Source organism: Haliotis rubra, unplaced genomic scaffold, assembly GCF_003918875.1.
Source record: "Haliotis rubra isolate DU_JTF1 unplaced genomic scaffold, ASM391887v1 Scf617, whole genome shotgun sequence".
Classification (NCBI taxonomy): domain Eukaryota; kingdom Metazoa; phylum Mollusca; class Gastropoda; order Lepetellida; family Haliotidae; genus Haliotis; species Haliotis rubra.
Genome location: NW_025767321.1, coordinates 468154 through 486209, shown reverse-complemented (window position 1 = coordinate 486209; position 18056 = coordinate 468154). Strand labels below are relative to the sequence as shown.

General features: G+C 40.9%; 1 protein-coding gene and 1 long non-coding RNA gene across 2 annotated transcripts; one reads left to right on the top strand and one right to left on the bottom strand.

Annotated features, from left to right (window-relative positions):
* Positions 1-270: 270 nt before the first annotated feature.
* On the bottom strand, positions 271-6702 carry LOC124256088. The gene is made up of 3 exons (XR_006892823.1): positions 6692-6702; positions 6064-6066; positions 271-381 (listed from the first exon to the last, which is right to left on the bottom strand). It is a non-coding gene; the product is annotated as an uncharacterized LOC124256088 (long non-coding RNA).
* Positions 6703-8347: 1645 nt separating this feature from the next.
* On the top strand, positions 8348-11516 carry LOC124256086. Its single transcript, XM_046690019.1, has 3 exons — positions 8348-8510; positions 9845-10052; positions 10962-11516. Exons 2-3 carry the CDS (start codon positions 9855-9857, stop codon positions 11076-11078), a joined length of 315 nt encoding a protein of 104 aa, XP_046545975.1. The 5' UTR covers positions 8348-8510; positions 9845-9854; the 3' UTR covers positions 11079-11516.
* Positions 11517-18056: the final 6540 nt, after the last annotated feature.

The window sequence follows — 18056 nt, the reverse complement described above, 5'->3', positions numbered from 1 at the left end:
TAACCACAAGGCTACCCCACCGCCCCGTATTAACAAGGAATCATTGTTTGAAATCTATAATCATGCGATGGTAATATTCTCACCAGTTTTCAAGAACACCGAATAGTTTTCCTTCCACGATAGTAACCACGTTAAAGAACCTTACAAACAACATGGACAGATCTTGTTTAAAACTATTCAAGATGTATATGCTTGTAATTCTGTGATTACACTATCGGCTCTCTTAAACGGCATTGCAGATCTGACAAAGCATCAAAGTGAAATTATATTTAAAAAATGTACATCAGTATATAAGCAAATCTAAACGATTCCAGTAGTCATCTTTATATACACCTTTCGTATTGTAACATTTCCCCTGAACTGTCAATCTTCCTCTGTCTCCTATAACTGCTTAAATGTGCAGAAATGTGGTGTTGTAAATATCTTTGGAGAGGGGTTTTATTAGATGCAAGAACTTAGCCCCGATCGTTTTCACGTTCTGAATAAAATACGTTTAAACTAAAGAACCTTACATACTTGGACACACTTTGGAAAAAGTATTCAATGATTTTTTAAGATCACCATGTGTTTAATTAAATTATTCTGAAATATTAACTTGTATTGTACAGTGTTGTAGTCAAACAAGATTAATCCTTACATCCAAGATAGACGCAAAATTGCACAAATATTCACAATTTACAGTTAAGTGTAAAAATACACACGTATATTTATTGAAATATCCTTGTCGGATTTTACATATCACCCCACAATTGCATGGAGAGTTATCTCCCTTTGATCACAGCTGTCCCATTCTCATGTCATTTACTGATATTTTAATGAACCAGGCTGATCGTTATTATTGCCTTTTAATCTTTAGACAATACAATAAATGTGAAACTCACATACACTGCTGTGAAACAATATGAAGTATATTCGCTTGGGTTAGGATTTCTCAATGATACAAGAACATGCAGATGTGTGCCAGTGTAGAACATTTTACGTCCGCATCAATGGTTTCGATAACCAAACGTTTTTTCTTGTGTACGACTGAGAAAGTTTCATGTAATGTATAAAGAATTCAGAACAAAATACGTCCTGGAATATTGCACTCTCTGTGTGTGTTTGTGTGCGTGTGTGCGTGCGCGCGCATGTGTATATATACACGTTGGTGTGCATGTGTTTCAGAGCACGAATGCGTGTGCGTGCGCATAGTTGTATGAACCAATGTGTCTGTAGGTGCTTGTGAGTGGGAGTATGCGTGCGTGCGTGCGTGCGTGCGTGCGTGCGTGCGTGCGTGCGTGCGTGCGTGCGTGTGTGTGTGTGTTGCTTGTGGTAGGTCCGGACTTACGCCGGTTTACAGTTCTTGCATATTTAGACACCATGCTACAGTTACACATGAGAACCCGAATCAGGCACCAGAAACCAGTGCATGTAGATGACATCAAAATTATGTGGCTTTACAGAACAGTCGTCCGTATCACTTATCCAGGACTGCTGTGAGCGAGTAACCGAATACATAGAGCGCCTGCATTGACATCACAAAAACATTCCGTGTCGAACGTTATCAGTAACATTCAATATAACGGTACAAACGGTGATGCGTTGTCAGAAATACGTAACACACATTTAACTTCCGGGAGAGGTGAAAGCCAGTTCTGTAATGAACCAGAATTCACACCTGTAACACCAGGTAAGAACCACGTGGTTGTCGTAGGTCAATTGACGATCGGATAGTCGAAATGAGTCACTGTTGCTTGTGTTACCAACCATCGGTTCGAGAGTCCCCGAGTAAGTTACATGCTACTGTGAATATAGAAAGCATTCATCACACTGGCTGGACTTTATTAACATGTACATAAAACGGAAACTAGTATTTCACAACAGAATATTTTTCAAGTCAATTTTTATCAATATTAGTGAGTGAGTGAGTGAGTGAGTGGGTGAGTTTGTTTTACGCCGCACTCGGCAATATTCCAGCTATATGGCGGCGGTCTGTAAATAATCGAGTCTGGACCAGACAATCCAATGATCAACAGCATGAGCATCGATCTGCGCAATTGGGAACCGATGACATGTGTCAACCAAGTCAGCGAGCCTGACCACCCGATCCCGTTAGTCGCCTCTTACGACAAGCACGGGTTACTGAAGATCAATATTCAAACCCGGACTTCACGGGTTATCAATATTAGTGACCAAAGAAGCTTCTGTTTTTTTCAGGAATAATAGCGAATTGTGGTCCAGGCTCGATTATATACAGACCGCCTGAATATTGCAGGAGTGCGGCGTAAAACAAGAAACCAAACCAAGGTTCCGGAACACACTTTGATACATATTATAATTTTCACATTTTCACTACAGCTTAATCCTGTGTTAAATTATATTCCCAAAGTATTTATTACAATGAATGTAACGGTAAATGGACATTGATAAGCAATTAATATGGCACAGATGATATCTCACAACAGAATGTACTTTGCAATACTGGTGACCAAACAAGCTACCAACGTACAGTAAATAACAGCTATTGGTGGAACACAACTTAATAAATTATGATATAATTCGATTAACCGTTTTACTAATCATCTTCTATTACAATGTGATATAAATTCATATATTACATGATGTTAGCCGTAAATGGACCTGTGTAAGCAATTTAAATGAAATAGATTATATTTGTCTGTTTTGTTTCTTTCATAACGCCGCAATATTCCAGCTATATGGCGGCGGTCTGGAAATAATCGAGTCAGACCAGACAATCCAGTGAGCAACAGCATGAACATCAATTGGGATACGATGACATGTGTCAACCAAGTCGGCGAGCCTGACCAGTCGATCCCGTTATTTGCCTTTTACGACAAGCAAGGGTTGCTAAGATCAATTCTAACCCGGATCTTCACGGGTAGAAATAGATTATAATTCACAGCAAAATGACTTTCAACTGACGTTTTGGAAATATTGGATATCAAACAGTAGTTTTACCACTAAAACGCACAGTTTCATATATATTTAAATTCACTTAACTCCTTCCACTATTATTGTCATGTATTTCTTCCATGAAGCTAGCTGTAGGTGAGTCACGCTCTACTTGCTGAAAAACAAAGTGACACTTTCAAAACATGTCCACGAAAACATGTTCCCGTTTTATATCTGGCGTTTACACGAGTTGCCAGGTGAGCTGAAGAGCTAGCGACAGCTCTACCTCGGTGACACGCTAGCATAACATGCACTTATAAAATATGCGTTATCATGAACTTGACCAACGAATACTATACATACGGAATCAAGATAAGCATCATTCCTGGTTTATTTTTTGGTGTAAGGGTGAGTGAGTGAGTGAGTTTAGTTTTACGCCGCACTCAGCAATATTCCAGCTATAGGGCGGCGGTCTGTCAATAATCGAGTCTGGACCAGACAATCCAATGATCAACAGCATGAGCATCGATCTGCGCAATTGGGAACCGATGACATGTGTCGACCAAGTCAGCGAGCCTGACCACCCGATCCCGTCATAGTCGCCTCTTACGACAAGCATGGGCTACTGAAGATCAATATTCAAACCCGGACCTTAACGGCGTAAAACTAAACTCACTCACTTTTAGAACAAGTATGGGTTGCTAAAAGACTAATTCTAACCTACACTAACGCTTAGTCTCTGAATATATATAATTTTGATAGTAACAAACAAACCCATATAAATTGAAAAGGAGCCCTAGGGAGGCCAGAGATTCAGAACCTGAACCTGAGGAAATCTAGACTTGCTTTATTTAGGGCTTTAGCACTGCAGAGAGGGCTTGGCAGTAGGGAAAATAATGTGGTTCAGGGACTGAGACAGAGTGAGTGAGTGAGTTTAGTTTTACGCCGCACTCAGCAATATTCCAGCTATATGGCGGCGGTCTGTAAATAATCGAGTCTGGACCAGACAATCCAGTGATCAACAGCATGAGCATCGATCTGCGCAATTGGGAACCGATGACATGTGTCAACCAAGTCAGCGAAACTGACCACCCGATCCCGTTAGTCGCCTCTTACGACAAGATAGTCGCTTTTTATGGCAAGCACATGGGTTGCTGAAGACCTATTCTACCCCGGATCTTCACGGGTCGACTGAGACAGACTAATTCTAACCCTGATCTTCAACTTACAGAAACGGAAACGGCTAGTGGGCAAGCATGTTAAACACGATTTTACAGTTACTGGCTTCCCAAATTATGGGGTAGCCTAGTGGTTAAAGCATTGCCTCGTCACGCCAAAGACCCAGGTTTGATTCCCCACATGGGTACAATGTGTGAAGCCCATTTCTGGTGTCCCCCGCCGTGATATTGATGGAATATTGTTAAAAGTGGCGTAAAACTAAACCCACTTACTCATTGTAGTCACAACCACAACACAAATTTTCACTTTTTTCCTACCTCTCCCCTTTCTTCTGTGCATCAGTATATGTTGAATGAAAATGAACACTATGTAACTTTACTACGGCAGCTAATTAGGTGAGGTGAGGTGAAATTGTGTTTAACGTCGTGCTTGAGAATATTTCGCTCATATGACGACATACATGCGTGTGTATGTGTATGTGCGGCTGCGTGTACTAGCCCAGACTTAAGCTGGCTTTATGGTGCTAGCCCACTGAGATTCCACGCCGCAGTGAAGCATGAATAGCAAACTCAGACACATTATACTGACTCCGAGTCGACCAGTCCCATTAATGCCGAGCGCCAGGCAGGGGCCAACAAGTACCATATTTTAACGTCTTTTGGTATGACGCGGGATGACCCGCGACCTTCCGCTCTCCGGGCGGACGCTCTAACCACTACACCACGGAGGCGGTCGCTGATTAGGTAATTACTCAAGGAGTGAATGTTCACGTGTGAAATAACATGCACACATTCTTCATTCGAGCAGGTCAGATGAGTCACAGGGTCAAGGGATGATGACCTGTTCTCATTATCATAATGCAGGCAATATATGTCAGCACCCGAATTAACCCCAGGCGACACAAGTTGCCTACAGCCTCGTGTCTATTAAACAACGATCTGATTACACAGATTAAAATAAATCGATTGGTTGGGGCAATAAATACATGTATGTATTTAACAACGAATCTGTTTATCAATTCAGCTCCCTGCACCACTTCTGACAAATTTTCAAATGAAAAATTCATACAAATTTAAGTATGCAGCCTTTCGGGATCAAACCCTCTTTCGATCAAACACTAAATGGCCTGGCGAGCCCTTGTGCGGGATACGCATTATGTCGGAAAGCGCACGTTAAATCATCATCACTATCGTCACCAATTTATATATTTGTGTTTATTAAAATTGTATGTCGTTTTAGTCGGGTTATGTCGAATGTACTGTTAATGCTCCAACTAGTGGTGGTCCGATTAATTGAAATAATCGAAGATTGGTCGCAGTGACTGAACGACCAAACAATCGATCATATTTTCTCATAATCGAACACAAACAATTCCCGAACACTTGTTTGCATTAACAATATCTTTCACAAGGTTGGTTATGTCTGTTACATTTCATGAACACTACAAGCTCGTTCCAAGTCATGGTTGAATTTATCTTCAAGACTCCAAGAAATTAATGTTCCTTACCTAGTAGTCATTCTTTAAAGATGTGAAATTTGCCAATGCCTTTTGTGCAATTTCCAAAAACACCAAAGAAAAACCAACAGGGTTTTTTCTTTATTTTTAACGTCGTACTTAAGAATATTTCGCTCATATGACGACGTGCATGCGTGTGTATGTATGGCTGCTTGTACTAGCCCAGACTTAAGCTGGTTTTATAGTGCCAGCTCACTGAGATACCATGCCGCAGTTAAGCATGAATACCCAACTCAGGCGAATTATACTGACTCCGAGCAGACCAGTCCTTGTTGTACCCATTAATGCCGAGCGCCAGGCAGGGAACAACAAGTACCATATTTTTGGTAAGACGCGGTCGGGGATCGAACTCGCGACCTTCCGCTCTTATTTTGAAATTTGCCCGAAATTGTACGCATCAAGCCCTTGTATACATAAACAGCATGTCATTGAAAAGAAGACACACATTTTTAAAAAACATCCACTATCCGCTTTACTGTCTCAATCTGTACCAAACGCTTTAATTGTAGTATAGTTACTTGTTTACACAATAAACTACCACTCGTCAGACTCGGCTTTTGATAAAATTTATGATCCTATTAGATGTTTAAGTCTTAATCCGTTAATTATAGGTTTACAGGGTCTTCATTGCCTCTGTGGGTATTGTCAATTAACAGTGTTGTTATAAGCACAGCTGCCATCAGTTATCGTCCATCACGCGTGTTGTGACAATGATTGACACCTCGGCCTCAACAACACGATGCGAAATTGACAATTACCTTTATGAATGCGCAGCCAGTGCAATGTTACGTAAACAGAAGGGATTTACAAGATTCTTGGCGTCTGATGTTGTGACGGTAATGTAGACTTGTGGATATAAAAGACAAAATGACTTTATTGGAGGTATCATTAACACTTGAACCGTGCAACTAGTTCAAACGAAGAGAAACGTAGAAGATCTAGCAGGTTTTAGCCGTTTCCCGAGTCTTCACTCAAGCAGACTGACCCTGTTATCGACAAGTGTCCTTAGTAAATCGAAGCGTCGTAAAAAAGGTACATACACGGTTTTACTTGATCTGATTTAATGTTGCATTTTTTTCAACCTTACAATCGATACAAACTGACTTCGTATAATTGTAACTAAAATGATGAAAATGATGAAAACGTAAAGTGTATCTAAAAATAAGTGAATTTACATTTTTGAACGGCACACACATAAATGCAAGCATTTATAGATGCCATTTTCCTCATTTTGAGGTACACGATGTTTCGAAATATTTTTATCTAGTACATTCGTGTTCCTTCATCACCTGAATCCTCGTTAGGATGAGAAAGCATCAATAACTCGGTGCGCCTAGTGGCTGAAAAGAGTTGTATACTCCCCAGGGTGTTGAGATTGATAATACGATGTGCCGTTGAGATTGACATCCAATGATCGAGGGGAAAATACCAGCGCCTTGAGCATGCACTCACTTGCGTGGATATGTGCGCTATATATATATCCTATAATAATAATAATTATTATAATGTATCTATATGAGTCTAGTTAAATTTTGGAATGTAAATCGTATTTTTTATATTTTATATATTCATTTTAATTTACGTTACCTTTAATATTTATTACATTATATTTTTGAAATATATTTAATACATTTGGATAATAATAAAATGTTAAGCTGGGTTGATGTGTTCCCATGTGGCTATTATTCTACTGGCTTGACCTTGTGCTGACTGTGTGGCAGGGCATCGATGTATTTAAAGCTTCGTGTACTGGTAGGGTCAAGTGTATGGCGAGTGTCTCACACCTTGTTTGTTGAACTGAAACGAGATGGTTCAGCGGCTGTTCGTAACGTTCGCCGATTAGGCGTAACATTGCAAAGTTACATGTACAACAGCAATGTTACGGCTAATCACCGTTAATAATCGATCATGAAGGTGAATATTGAGTAAGGTTTCTTACTGATGTCTCCGATCTGGAAGTTGCATAATAAATTCATTAAGAAAGAATTCGAAAGACCGCTGAGTAGGCATTTAAATGTAAATACGTTTTGCTAGGTGCTATGTTTTTCGTTATATGCTAGGTAAAAAAATATATTTTACTGGTGCAAAAATATGCGACTGAGCCTATACGGCCATTTGGAATTTGTGCAACTCCAAAACTCACATCTATTTCATTGCGAGTTAGGGGCGGTGGGGTGCCGAATGGTTAAAGCGTTCGCTCGACATGCCGAAGGCCCGTTCGATTCCACACATGGATACTATGTGTGAAGCCCATTTCTGGTGTCCCCGCCGTGATATTGCTGGAATATTGCTAAAAGCGGCGTAAAACTAACCTCACTTGCTCATTGTGATTTTTGTAAGCCCATTGATGTTGTCCCCTGTGGTGGTATTGCTGGAATATTGCTAAATGCGGCGTAAAACTAAACTCGCTCACTCCATTTCATTACGATATAGGGCATACTGTCACATGTAACATGTACATGTGAGACGTGATTAACAAGATCGCTAGATCGCGCGTCTGGTTAGCCTTCATCTAAGTCGCTGATATTAATCATGTAAAGGCGAATTAACCTCAGTTCTCATTTGTGATAAGATGATATTAACTGTCGTAACAGTGTCGTTCAATAAGCACCATCATGGGAGGAAGCGAAGTCCCTGTCGCGAAAGCGGAAAACGTGCTGTTGTCACCACGGCAACTGCTGCGTCAGACCTATCCCGTGTCGACCCACGCTGTGTGGCTATAATTAGATCCCGGACACTGGGTTTACCGCAAAGGTTTATTTATCACTGGCTGACGTGCGTCACGTTGTTCGCTGTGACGCTGTGTGCTACACCTAAATCTCCACTGTGAAACTTCAGTTAGCGTGTATTGGTCTAACCGAGAAGACGTTGTCCTGTAAAAACTCCCTCAGATCATGTAAATTTGGATTTATGAAACAGAAAGGTACGTTTTTGTTGAATTTTGATATCGTATGACATATCTGAGAAAACATGAGAGTTACGTTCTTAATATCCTGTGTAGTGAAAGACCGAATGGTAATTAATTACATTCGAAATATTTCCATGAACTGTTTATATTTACGCTTTTTTATAAGACACTATGTCGATCTGTGTATAATTTTACTGAATCAATATATTTGTAGAAATGATGATTTCAAAAGAACTGTTTACGTACAATAGCACTTCGATGTGATATTTCGTTTAGAAAATGCCGACCAAGTAGCTCAATGGGGACAAAGGAGGGTTAGTTATATATTGAGTCATACAATACTTCTAGCCCCAAGGGTAACTTCCCTAGTCGGTGGTAACAATGTTAACTGTGGGTTCAATGTGACTCAGTTTCAATTGCCTGTGACGGATTAGACGGACGTTTCCAGTGAAATACCTCCCACCAACGTGTAAATTGTAATCACCCTGTGTCAACTCCGTCCGACATGTATTTTATAATGCCTAAAACCCTCACCCAGGGGTGTTTTCCACCTTGTTATGTAACGGAAATGTCTCAAGTAGAACACAACGAGCAGCCCATATCTATTAATAAACACAACGTCCTCACAACACGAAACTATCGGGATGTTTACTCGCTCGCCATACGTGACGTCACATGAATGAAAAAAAGGTTATTTCCAGTCTTGCCCGTTACAGCAAACAGGAACACTTACAAACGCGAACAATTCTCTGACTGGCTGATTAATTCACCCGAGAAAAACATCCTGTGTATGTGTTCGAAATCTGATCCTGAATTGTGTTTTGATAGCATGATAGACGTTTCTTTGGTGAAATTAACAAGATTTGATTTCACATGCAAGGGTATATGTACACGGTGTATGTGTTAAAAGCTCTCTTTTGTAATCTGATTCTCTTTAATCCTGTCGGATCAATAAAGGGAATTTAAACTGATACTCTGTCTTCAGTGATCTTACCATATCACTTCGGAAGTACAATATTGACAATACGTATGGATAATAACGTCTTTTATTCCGTGTGACGTTTTCTTGTATCGTTGTCAAGCAGGGATGTGATATGAAGTGGAGGGGATAATATAATTAGTATTGTAGAAATCTGATGATGAAGCCAATGAGTTAACAAAGGGAAAGACGTGGAAGCCAGAGATGTACAAAGCAAAGAGGTTGTAATCAATATATGTTGTCTGATGCGTATATACCAATACAAACCATTTTATTGTTAACAACTTTATATTCTTTGTTCCGTCTTAGCGTATCTAATCTCGAAAATGGTACACTACTGCAGTGAGTTAATCATCTATCCTCTTTTCAGATTAAAGACAATGTCTTCCACCGCCCTGATCGATATTGACATCACCTCAGAAATGGCTGCGCCTGCTGCGTGGACACCTGGGAGATTCCTCACCAACGGGGATGCCACCGTGATTGACGTGAACTCTCCCGTGTACGACCCGGTCAGAGGTCAAAGATCAAATATATTCGGAGGAATGGGTCATACATCCCAAGATCTGTCATACATGGTACGTATATCTTATCTATGATATATACGACATACGCATATTGCTAATATGTGGGTTATCGTGATTAGGTAGCGTTACTCGTCATATTACTATATTGACTCACTGACCTGTAGCACGTCAATAGCACGTATATTGCAATAAGTGTTTCTACTTGAAAACCTGGATATCCGTCTTATGGCCCCACGCACATTGTTACGTGGCCTGTCATGGGGATCCTCACGTAATGTTAAGTCACCAGTGCTTAAGTCAAGTACGAGAATGGAGAATTAATTAAACGACGATCAGCTGTAGGAATAATCCGTTTACTGGCCAGAGACAACGAAGAACATCTGCACATAGAATGTGTGTTTTGCAGGACCATTATTTTCTGGATAGATTTGGATTTTTCATGTGCTGATACTGAAAACAATTAGACAAGATATACTAGGTCTGGCTTACACCAACCAGACAACTGGACGGCATCCTCGATAATCTCCAGGGTATATGTTCCGATAAATCTCCACTATACCCTAGATGCATCTGCGGTTCGAGCCGATGATTTTATTACCTGATTGGATAAAAGGCCAACCAAGGGAGGTTATAAAATCATGGGCTCGAACCGTAGATACATCCAGGGTATAGTGGAGATTTATCGGAACGTATACCCTGGAGATTATCGAGGATGACTAGAAGTAACCCATTAGGGATCTGAATTTTACTTTTTACTACTTTACAACCCGGCTAATCGTTCTGTATTGAGCCAAGTGGTCAAAGCGTTCGCTGGTCACGCCACTTCGATTCCCACATGGGTACAATACATGGAGCCCACTTCTGTTGTTCACTACCGTGATATTGTATATTGCTTAAGCGGTGTAAGACCATACTCACTTGTTCTGTCATGATTTCACAGCCTGTCAACTTTTCTTCCAGTCGGAGCAGGGATTACACAAGTGCTCATCTCTGCCCCGAGGGACTACCTACCTCATCATGGCATGTTGTGTCGTGGCGTCTTTAAGCCTGGGGCTACTGGCTTACATCCACCTCTAGCGAGCTGACAGGCACTTAACTTGGATTACTCATTCCAACAATGGCGACGAAAGTCACGCAGCAATTTACAGAATTCGACAAGGGAGATAACCGCGCCCGTTCCTCCCCGTGACTAGAAGAGACGAGACCTGTCTCCCTAAACCCAGTGCAATACTTGGACATATAATACTATAAATGGCATGAGAAAACAGCATAATGTGTGGTAACCAAGGCAACCCCATATAATAGTAAAACCAAACTGTTCCTGTTATTTATTGCGACACATTTCGTAATATATAGTCAGTAAAAGTCTTATTTAATTTAAGCTCATAGTCTACCCACTGTTGACTGATCTCGAAGGTGCTATGGTCTAGAACCATCAATCTCACCATTGCATATTTATCTGAATTCATTGCCAGATGAGATTGTCATATACTTGTTAATAAATATTGGTTGTTTCAAAAACTATGTGTGTGTTTGTGCTTTTGATCGTCGGAACAGATCTGTCTTGATTCGTAAATCTCATCCGACAGCTATGCGTTAATCCAACCACTGTAATTGTCATATGATATTTGTATAGCGCCAATGTCCAGCACAGATGCTCAAAGGCGCTTTGTTTTTTCCCTCGATCATTGGATGTCAATCTCAACGGCATATTGTATTTATCAAACTCCCTGGGGATCATACAACTCTTGCAAACAAAAAGGCGCACCAAGTTAATGTGGCTTTCCCATCCTTACGAGGTACCCATTCACAGCTGGGTGGACTGGGACACAGAACTTTGTTGATGTACCCTAAACTAGGTGTTGGCACGTATTCACAATAGCTGTAAATCGCACCGTTAGAACAGCACGTCGAAACATCTCACGATCCAGTTTATGGTAGATACTCGTCTCAGCGTCAGGGCAACCTCATCGTCAGACTAGCCACCATGGCAGACCAATCTCACCGTCAGACTAGTCTCCCTGGCAGACCAATATCACCTACAGACCAATCTCACCGTCAGACTAGTCTCCCTGGCAGACCAATCTAACCTACAGACCAATCTCACCGTCAGACTAGTCTCCCTGGCAGACCAATCTAACCTACAGACCAATCTCACCATCAGATTATTCTCACTGGCAGACCAATCTCACCTACAGACCAATCTCACCGTCAGACTAGTCTCCCTGGCAGACCAATCTAACCTACAGACCAATCTCACCGTCTGACTAGTCTCCCTGGCAGACCAATCTAACCTACAGACGAATCTCACCATCAGATTATTCTCACTGGCAGACCAATCTAACCTACAGACCAATCTCACCGTGAGACTAGTCTCCTTGGCAGACCAATATTACCTACAGACCAATCTCACCGTCAGTCTAGTCTCCCTGGCAGACCAATCTAACCTACAGACCAATCTCACCATCAGATTATTCTCACTGGCAGACCAATCTCACCTACAGACCAATCTCACCGTCAGACTAGTATCCCTGGCAGACCAATCTAACCTACAGACCAATCTCACCATCAGATTATTCTCACTGGCAGACCAATCTCACCGTCAGACTAGCCTCCCTGGCAGACCAATCTAACCTACAGACCAATCTCACCATCAGATTGTTCTCACTGGCAGACCAATCTCACCTACAGACCAATCTCACCGTCATACTAGTCTCACCGGGAGACCAATCTTACCCTACCTACAGACCAATCTCACCGTCAGATTTTTCTCCCTGGCAGACCATCTCACCTACAGACCAATCCCACCGTCATACTAGTCTCCCCGGCAGACCAATCGTACCTACAGACCAATCTCACCATCAGATTATTCTCACTGGCAGACCAATCTCACCTACAGACCAATCTCACCGTCAGACTAGTCTCCCTGGCAGACCAATCTCACAGATCACACTAGACTCACAGTCAGACCCGATGAAATATATATACGTTAGACCAGGGCTCACCGTCATAACTGATTTAGGCATGCCCTACGATCAGATCTCCCTACCATGTTAGATTTCACCCACACTTCCCAAAAAAGGTTAATCACCATGCATGACACATAGAGTAAATATTTATAAAGTCTGCATGCACATGAAAATTTAATTTAACCAAACGTTGCGACGTGATCCAAACTCTACGATGCTGAAAGGAGTCGCCATTTTGTTTCGAAACGCTGCACACTTTAGGACCATCCATGGTGTCGTTGTTACAATGCAGTCTGTGTGCTGAGATGATCGCAACTCCCATACCCCATACCACAATAGAGTCATAACGTATAGGTAAGACATAGTTTTGTCACCAAAACAGTTCTCGATTGGTCTGTCAGTGAGATTAGCCAGATTGTGAGATGTGATCTGATCAATTTGATCGACATCGAATGATCAACTGTATTTTTGCGTTAGATTACTATAAGGAAACGCCGTCTTGTACAATATATAACCACGTATCATGCTATGTAGTCTGTCATACAGACCCTGAAGTAAATATATCCAAGATATCCCACACAAGTCTAGAAAATGTGGCAAGTCTAGATTTCCACGAAGAAAGTCTCAGGGCTCCTTTTCATTATATTTTATTTTTTTCACTTTGAGCTCTTTTCTTCTGTAAAATATGTTAATTTCAGAGACTAGTGGTTAGTCTACGTGCTATGGTCAGGGGTTCAAATTTAAGATACGTATTGATCATCGTTCGGCCTCGTGTCTCTCCAGTGGATAGCATTATGTATGTCATGTCAACGTTCCCAAGCACAAGCGACATGTAACCTAAATACTCACTAAGAACTGCGGTAGGTAAAGAATCCTCCTTGTGACAAGTGACTAGTACCACCTCCCGGGGTATGGCGACACACCTAATGTCTGGTAATATACTCGGACAATATGGTTCCGCACAGCAGGGCACGCCGAAGACTTCGACTGCCCACATGGTCAGCAAGAGTGAAGGGCGGTGGGGTAGCCTAGTGGTTAAGGCGTTCGCTCGTCACGCCGAAGACCCGGCTTCTATTCCGGTGTGCGGAAAAAAGTCCTCGGTAAAAAAGTACCGAAAAAAGTCCACAATTTGCTTAGGAAAAAAATCATCCGAAAAAAGTCCTGTTTTGAAAAGGGAATTTTTGACAAAAGAATAAAAAGTATTTTTTAGTTTTTCATAGTTTTTCACAGCGTTTGTTGACTTTCATGTAATGTATATTCATGCAACAAATGTAAAATAGACAGATCCTGTATACATTACATTCAGCTTTTATTCCTACTACAGAATATTGGTGAATATTAATGTCTACTTACAGCTCATGCCTTTGAAAACATTGTTTTAAAGATCAAAGATCAGTTTGAATATCTAATCTGTCCATTATAATCACAAAATGTAAGTACTTCATGTTATGTAAGACACTTATAACTCTTTAAGTGTATGCCTTTAAAAACATTGTTTTAAAGATCAAAGATCAATTTATCTATTCAGTAACCCATATGTGTGAGTTATCAATGTTTTTCTAAAATCTTTGACCTCAAAGTTGATGAATAAATAGGTTTTTATTACAATAGGACCTTTTTCCAAGGGCATTTTTTCCTACAATCTCTGTTCCCAAAATGGGCACAATGTGTGAAGTAGAAAATGGGTACCCGGTGGGATAGGTCATACGGATATTAACCTTCTAGCGCCTCACACGCAGCTTTTTCCAGGGCAATAATATCCATTATGTTGTATGTACTCTCAGAGCATTCCTGTGCGGCGTGGAGTTACACGTGGCCGTATCATACAGCAGTGATATTGTGTGGAGTTGTACAACAAACTAATCTTGCTCATAGACAACGTTAAATGGCAACGTTAACTTTTCTTATCCATGGCAGGTTTCTTGGTGGATCATGAAATCTATTGATGGGAATTAATGGGCCATGGATGTAATTAACTCCCATCACAGTCAAAGGGAGTTAAGGATGGCGAAAGGTTAAGATGATAGAAAAGAAACGATGAACCTGATGGCCTGAGAGGATGCCTTTCCTTGTCCTCGACATATTCCCATGACGACTGTGAAGCACTGAATGAAGCCCATTTATTGTGCCTCCTAACATGCTAGTGTTGGAATAATCCTCACTCACTCACTCACTCGCTCACTCACTCACTCACTCACTCACATTCCGAAACTACTCACTTTTCCCACTTTTCGTTATGGAACAATATATTAAATTCCAATCCCCATGTATATTCTAAGTTTGCCCAAAAGAGGTAAAATAAAAGTCACTTATAGTCAGGTTCCTTAACTTACGATTAAAATGCTAACGTTTTCATAATGTGTACATCATGTGATATCCAGCGATTTGATATCATGTTCAGTGCACGGAGCATTTTATGGCCGCTTGCATCAGTTTATCCCGGGGAACGATGAAACATCAGCTGAGACGCTGTGTAGTTTTCAAATATGGTTATAACATGAGCAGAGTTACTGCCCTTGTACCACACTGTCTGCAGTTAGGTATGCCTGTCTGGTAATAGGTAGGTTGGTTTGTTGTTTAACGCCGCACTCAGCAATATTCCAGCTCCTGAGGCAGCTGTCTGTGAATAATCGAGTCTGGACCAGACAATCCAGTGATCAACAGCATGGCCATCGATCTACGCAATTGGCATACCATGATATGTGTCAGCCAAGTCAGCGAGTCTGACTACCCGATCCAGTAGTCGCCTCTTACGACAAGCATGGGTTACTGAAGATCAATTCTAACCCGGATCTTCATGGGTCGTTTGGTGAAAGGAACCACGCACACCATCACCTAGAATCTGACAGTTACCGGACATCGAGTAAATACGATCATCGGCAGACAGAGCAGTAATAATATGTTGGGTTTTTCATGCTTAATGTCAAAGCTCTTCACATCGCATGTCTTCCGCTCTGTCATTGGTCAGTTTGGTTTTATGGCCGCTTTGAACTTTATTTCTGTTGTTCTGATTACTTTTAGGTTTGCTCAACGTTGAGCAGTGATGGGGACGAAGGTTGGTTGTTTTTCTACATTACAGACTCGAACTAACATCAACGTAGGTAATAAGACATTACTAAATCATATAATCTTATCTGCTAAAAAAAATATATATATACTTGCACTTTGAAGAAAATAATTCCAAAAGTTACTAATTTGATTTTTTTTTTGAAAGACATTTATTGGGTTGAAAATTTCATATCCAGGAAGAACAATAAATCTGATAAATTTTCAGACAAATGGTTTCCTTTATTGTCAATATTTAATTTCTGACGTAATCTTTAATCAAAGGGGAATAATTTTACTGGAGTATATTTTCTCTATGCTATCAGTTGATCTAACATTTTTGTTGAACCCAATGAACTTTGATCATGTATTTATGCATTTAGTGCTTTACTTTATATGCTTGTACTCAATTATGGGAACAAATAAAAAATATTTAAAAACAAAAACAAAAAAACCATCAACGTGACAAGCAAACGCTTTATCCACAAGACCATTGGGCTGTCACCATACTCGTTGTCATATGGTTCTCTTAGATATAAATGTCGCGGCACTAATTTGTATCAGTACAGTACACATCCCTGTGCACTTAAGAGAACACACGAATCCGTTGGTAAATGACCAGATGGTGGCCACATGAATGCACGCAAACACCTAGTTGCTGGTACGTGCAGTAAACTTGGACAAAGTACTGTGACTATATGTCCCAGTCCACCCAGCTGTGAATGGGTACCTCGTAAGGATGGGAAAGCCACATTAACTCGGTGACCGAGTGGCTGCAAGAGTTGTATGCTCCCCAGAGAGTTGAGGTTGATAATAAGATGTGCCGTTTGAGATTGACATCGAGGGAAAAACAAAGCGCCTTTGAGCAGCTGAGCTGGATATTGGCGCTATACAAATAACATCAAACATCAAAACAGGTCATTTGAAATGTTGATTATAAGGTCACTTTCCCATTATGAAAGGCACCGCCTACGAGGTTAAGTGGATAGAACGTCTGTCCGACGGCGGGAGCTCTCTGGTTCGAACCCGGACCATATCAAAAGACCCTGAAAGATTATTGCAAATGACGCATTGCACCCAGGAGTGGTTTGCTCGGAGTCAGTACACTGTCTAAGATGGGTAATCGTTGAATCCAACGTCATGATATCTTATATGTTTCAGTCGGCATTTATCCGGGTAGGACAAACAACAGCATGCACGAACACAGACGCATGTACATGTGGATGCATGTATCTATCTAAGTGCAATAGACGATAAACTCAATTTCACCTCATCTGGCGATCAGGAGAAGAAATGGAAAACAACGTAATAAAATAACAGGCAAAAAGGCAAAGAGAAAGAATAACCAAAGAAAAAAGTAAAAAAAAACAAACAAAATAACAGCACGTTTCCAATTATCTCTTTTGATTGTCTTATCATCCAGCCTTACATATAAAATATTGGATGTTATTGGCGAATGACATTTTGATACAATTTCATTTACCCGCAAAGTCATGCTACCACGTAATGGAAAAGAACTCCAAACGACATGGCCATTATGGTGGCAGACATGCTACCACGTAATGGCATCAAATTGAAGCTCCTTGCAGTGAAACTTCATCACGTGATAGATATCAACATTGTATCAACATTTGTATTAAGCTGTGTTGGGAGTGTGCCTGGCAATATGGCCACAAACAAAACCTTTTTATTCGCGGTCTCAGATTCAAACGATAAAAGTAGCGGTGAGATAAATTATTCTCCATCTTACTCTTTGGGAATAATGGCTTAATTTATCCTCCGCGTCGACGTGTACAGTCTCACTTAGGATACATCGAGATGTATTCTTTAGTGGCGTCAAACTGTATTCCCTCTCTCGAGTTTTAAAGTGCCGATACGATGCTCGTGTATCACGATGCTACGAACGTTGCACCCTGAACTGGCCCCAATGATGGTTTTCACAGCCACTGTACCAAACTGCAGAGACAAGAAATGCAATAAAATATACCGTTATGCGTGCCGCCCCTAGCTATACTTAGCGCTGTAAATATCCATTTCATGT

Bases quoted from the DNA above. Each gene is read 5' to 3' on its own strand.
- LOC124256086 (XM_046690019.1), top strand. From the start codon at position 9,855: ATGTCTTCCACCGCCCTGATCGATATTGACATCACCTCAGAAATGGCT. The intron at 10,053-10,961 runs GTACGTATATCT...CTTTTCTTCCAG, and splicing joins CCCAAGATCTGTCATACATG to TCGGAGCAGGGATTACACAA.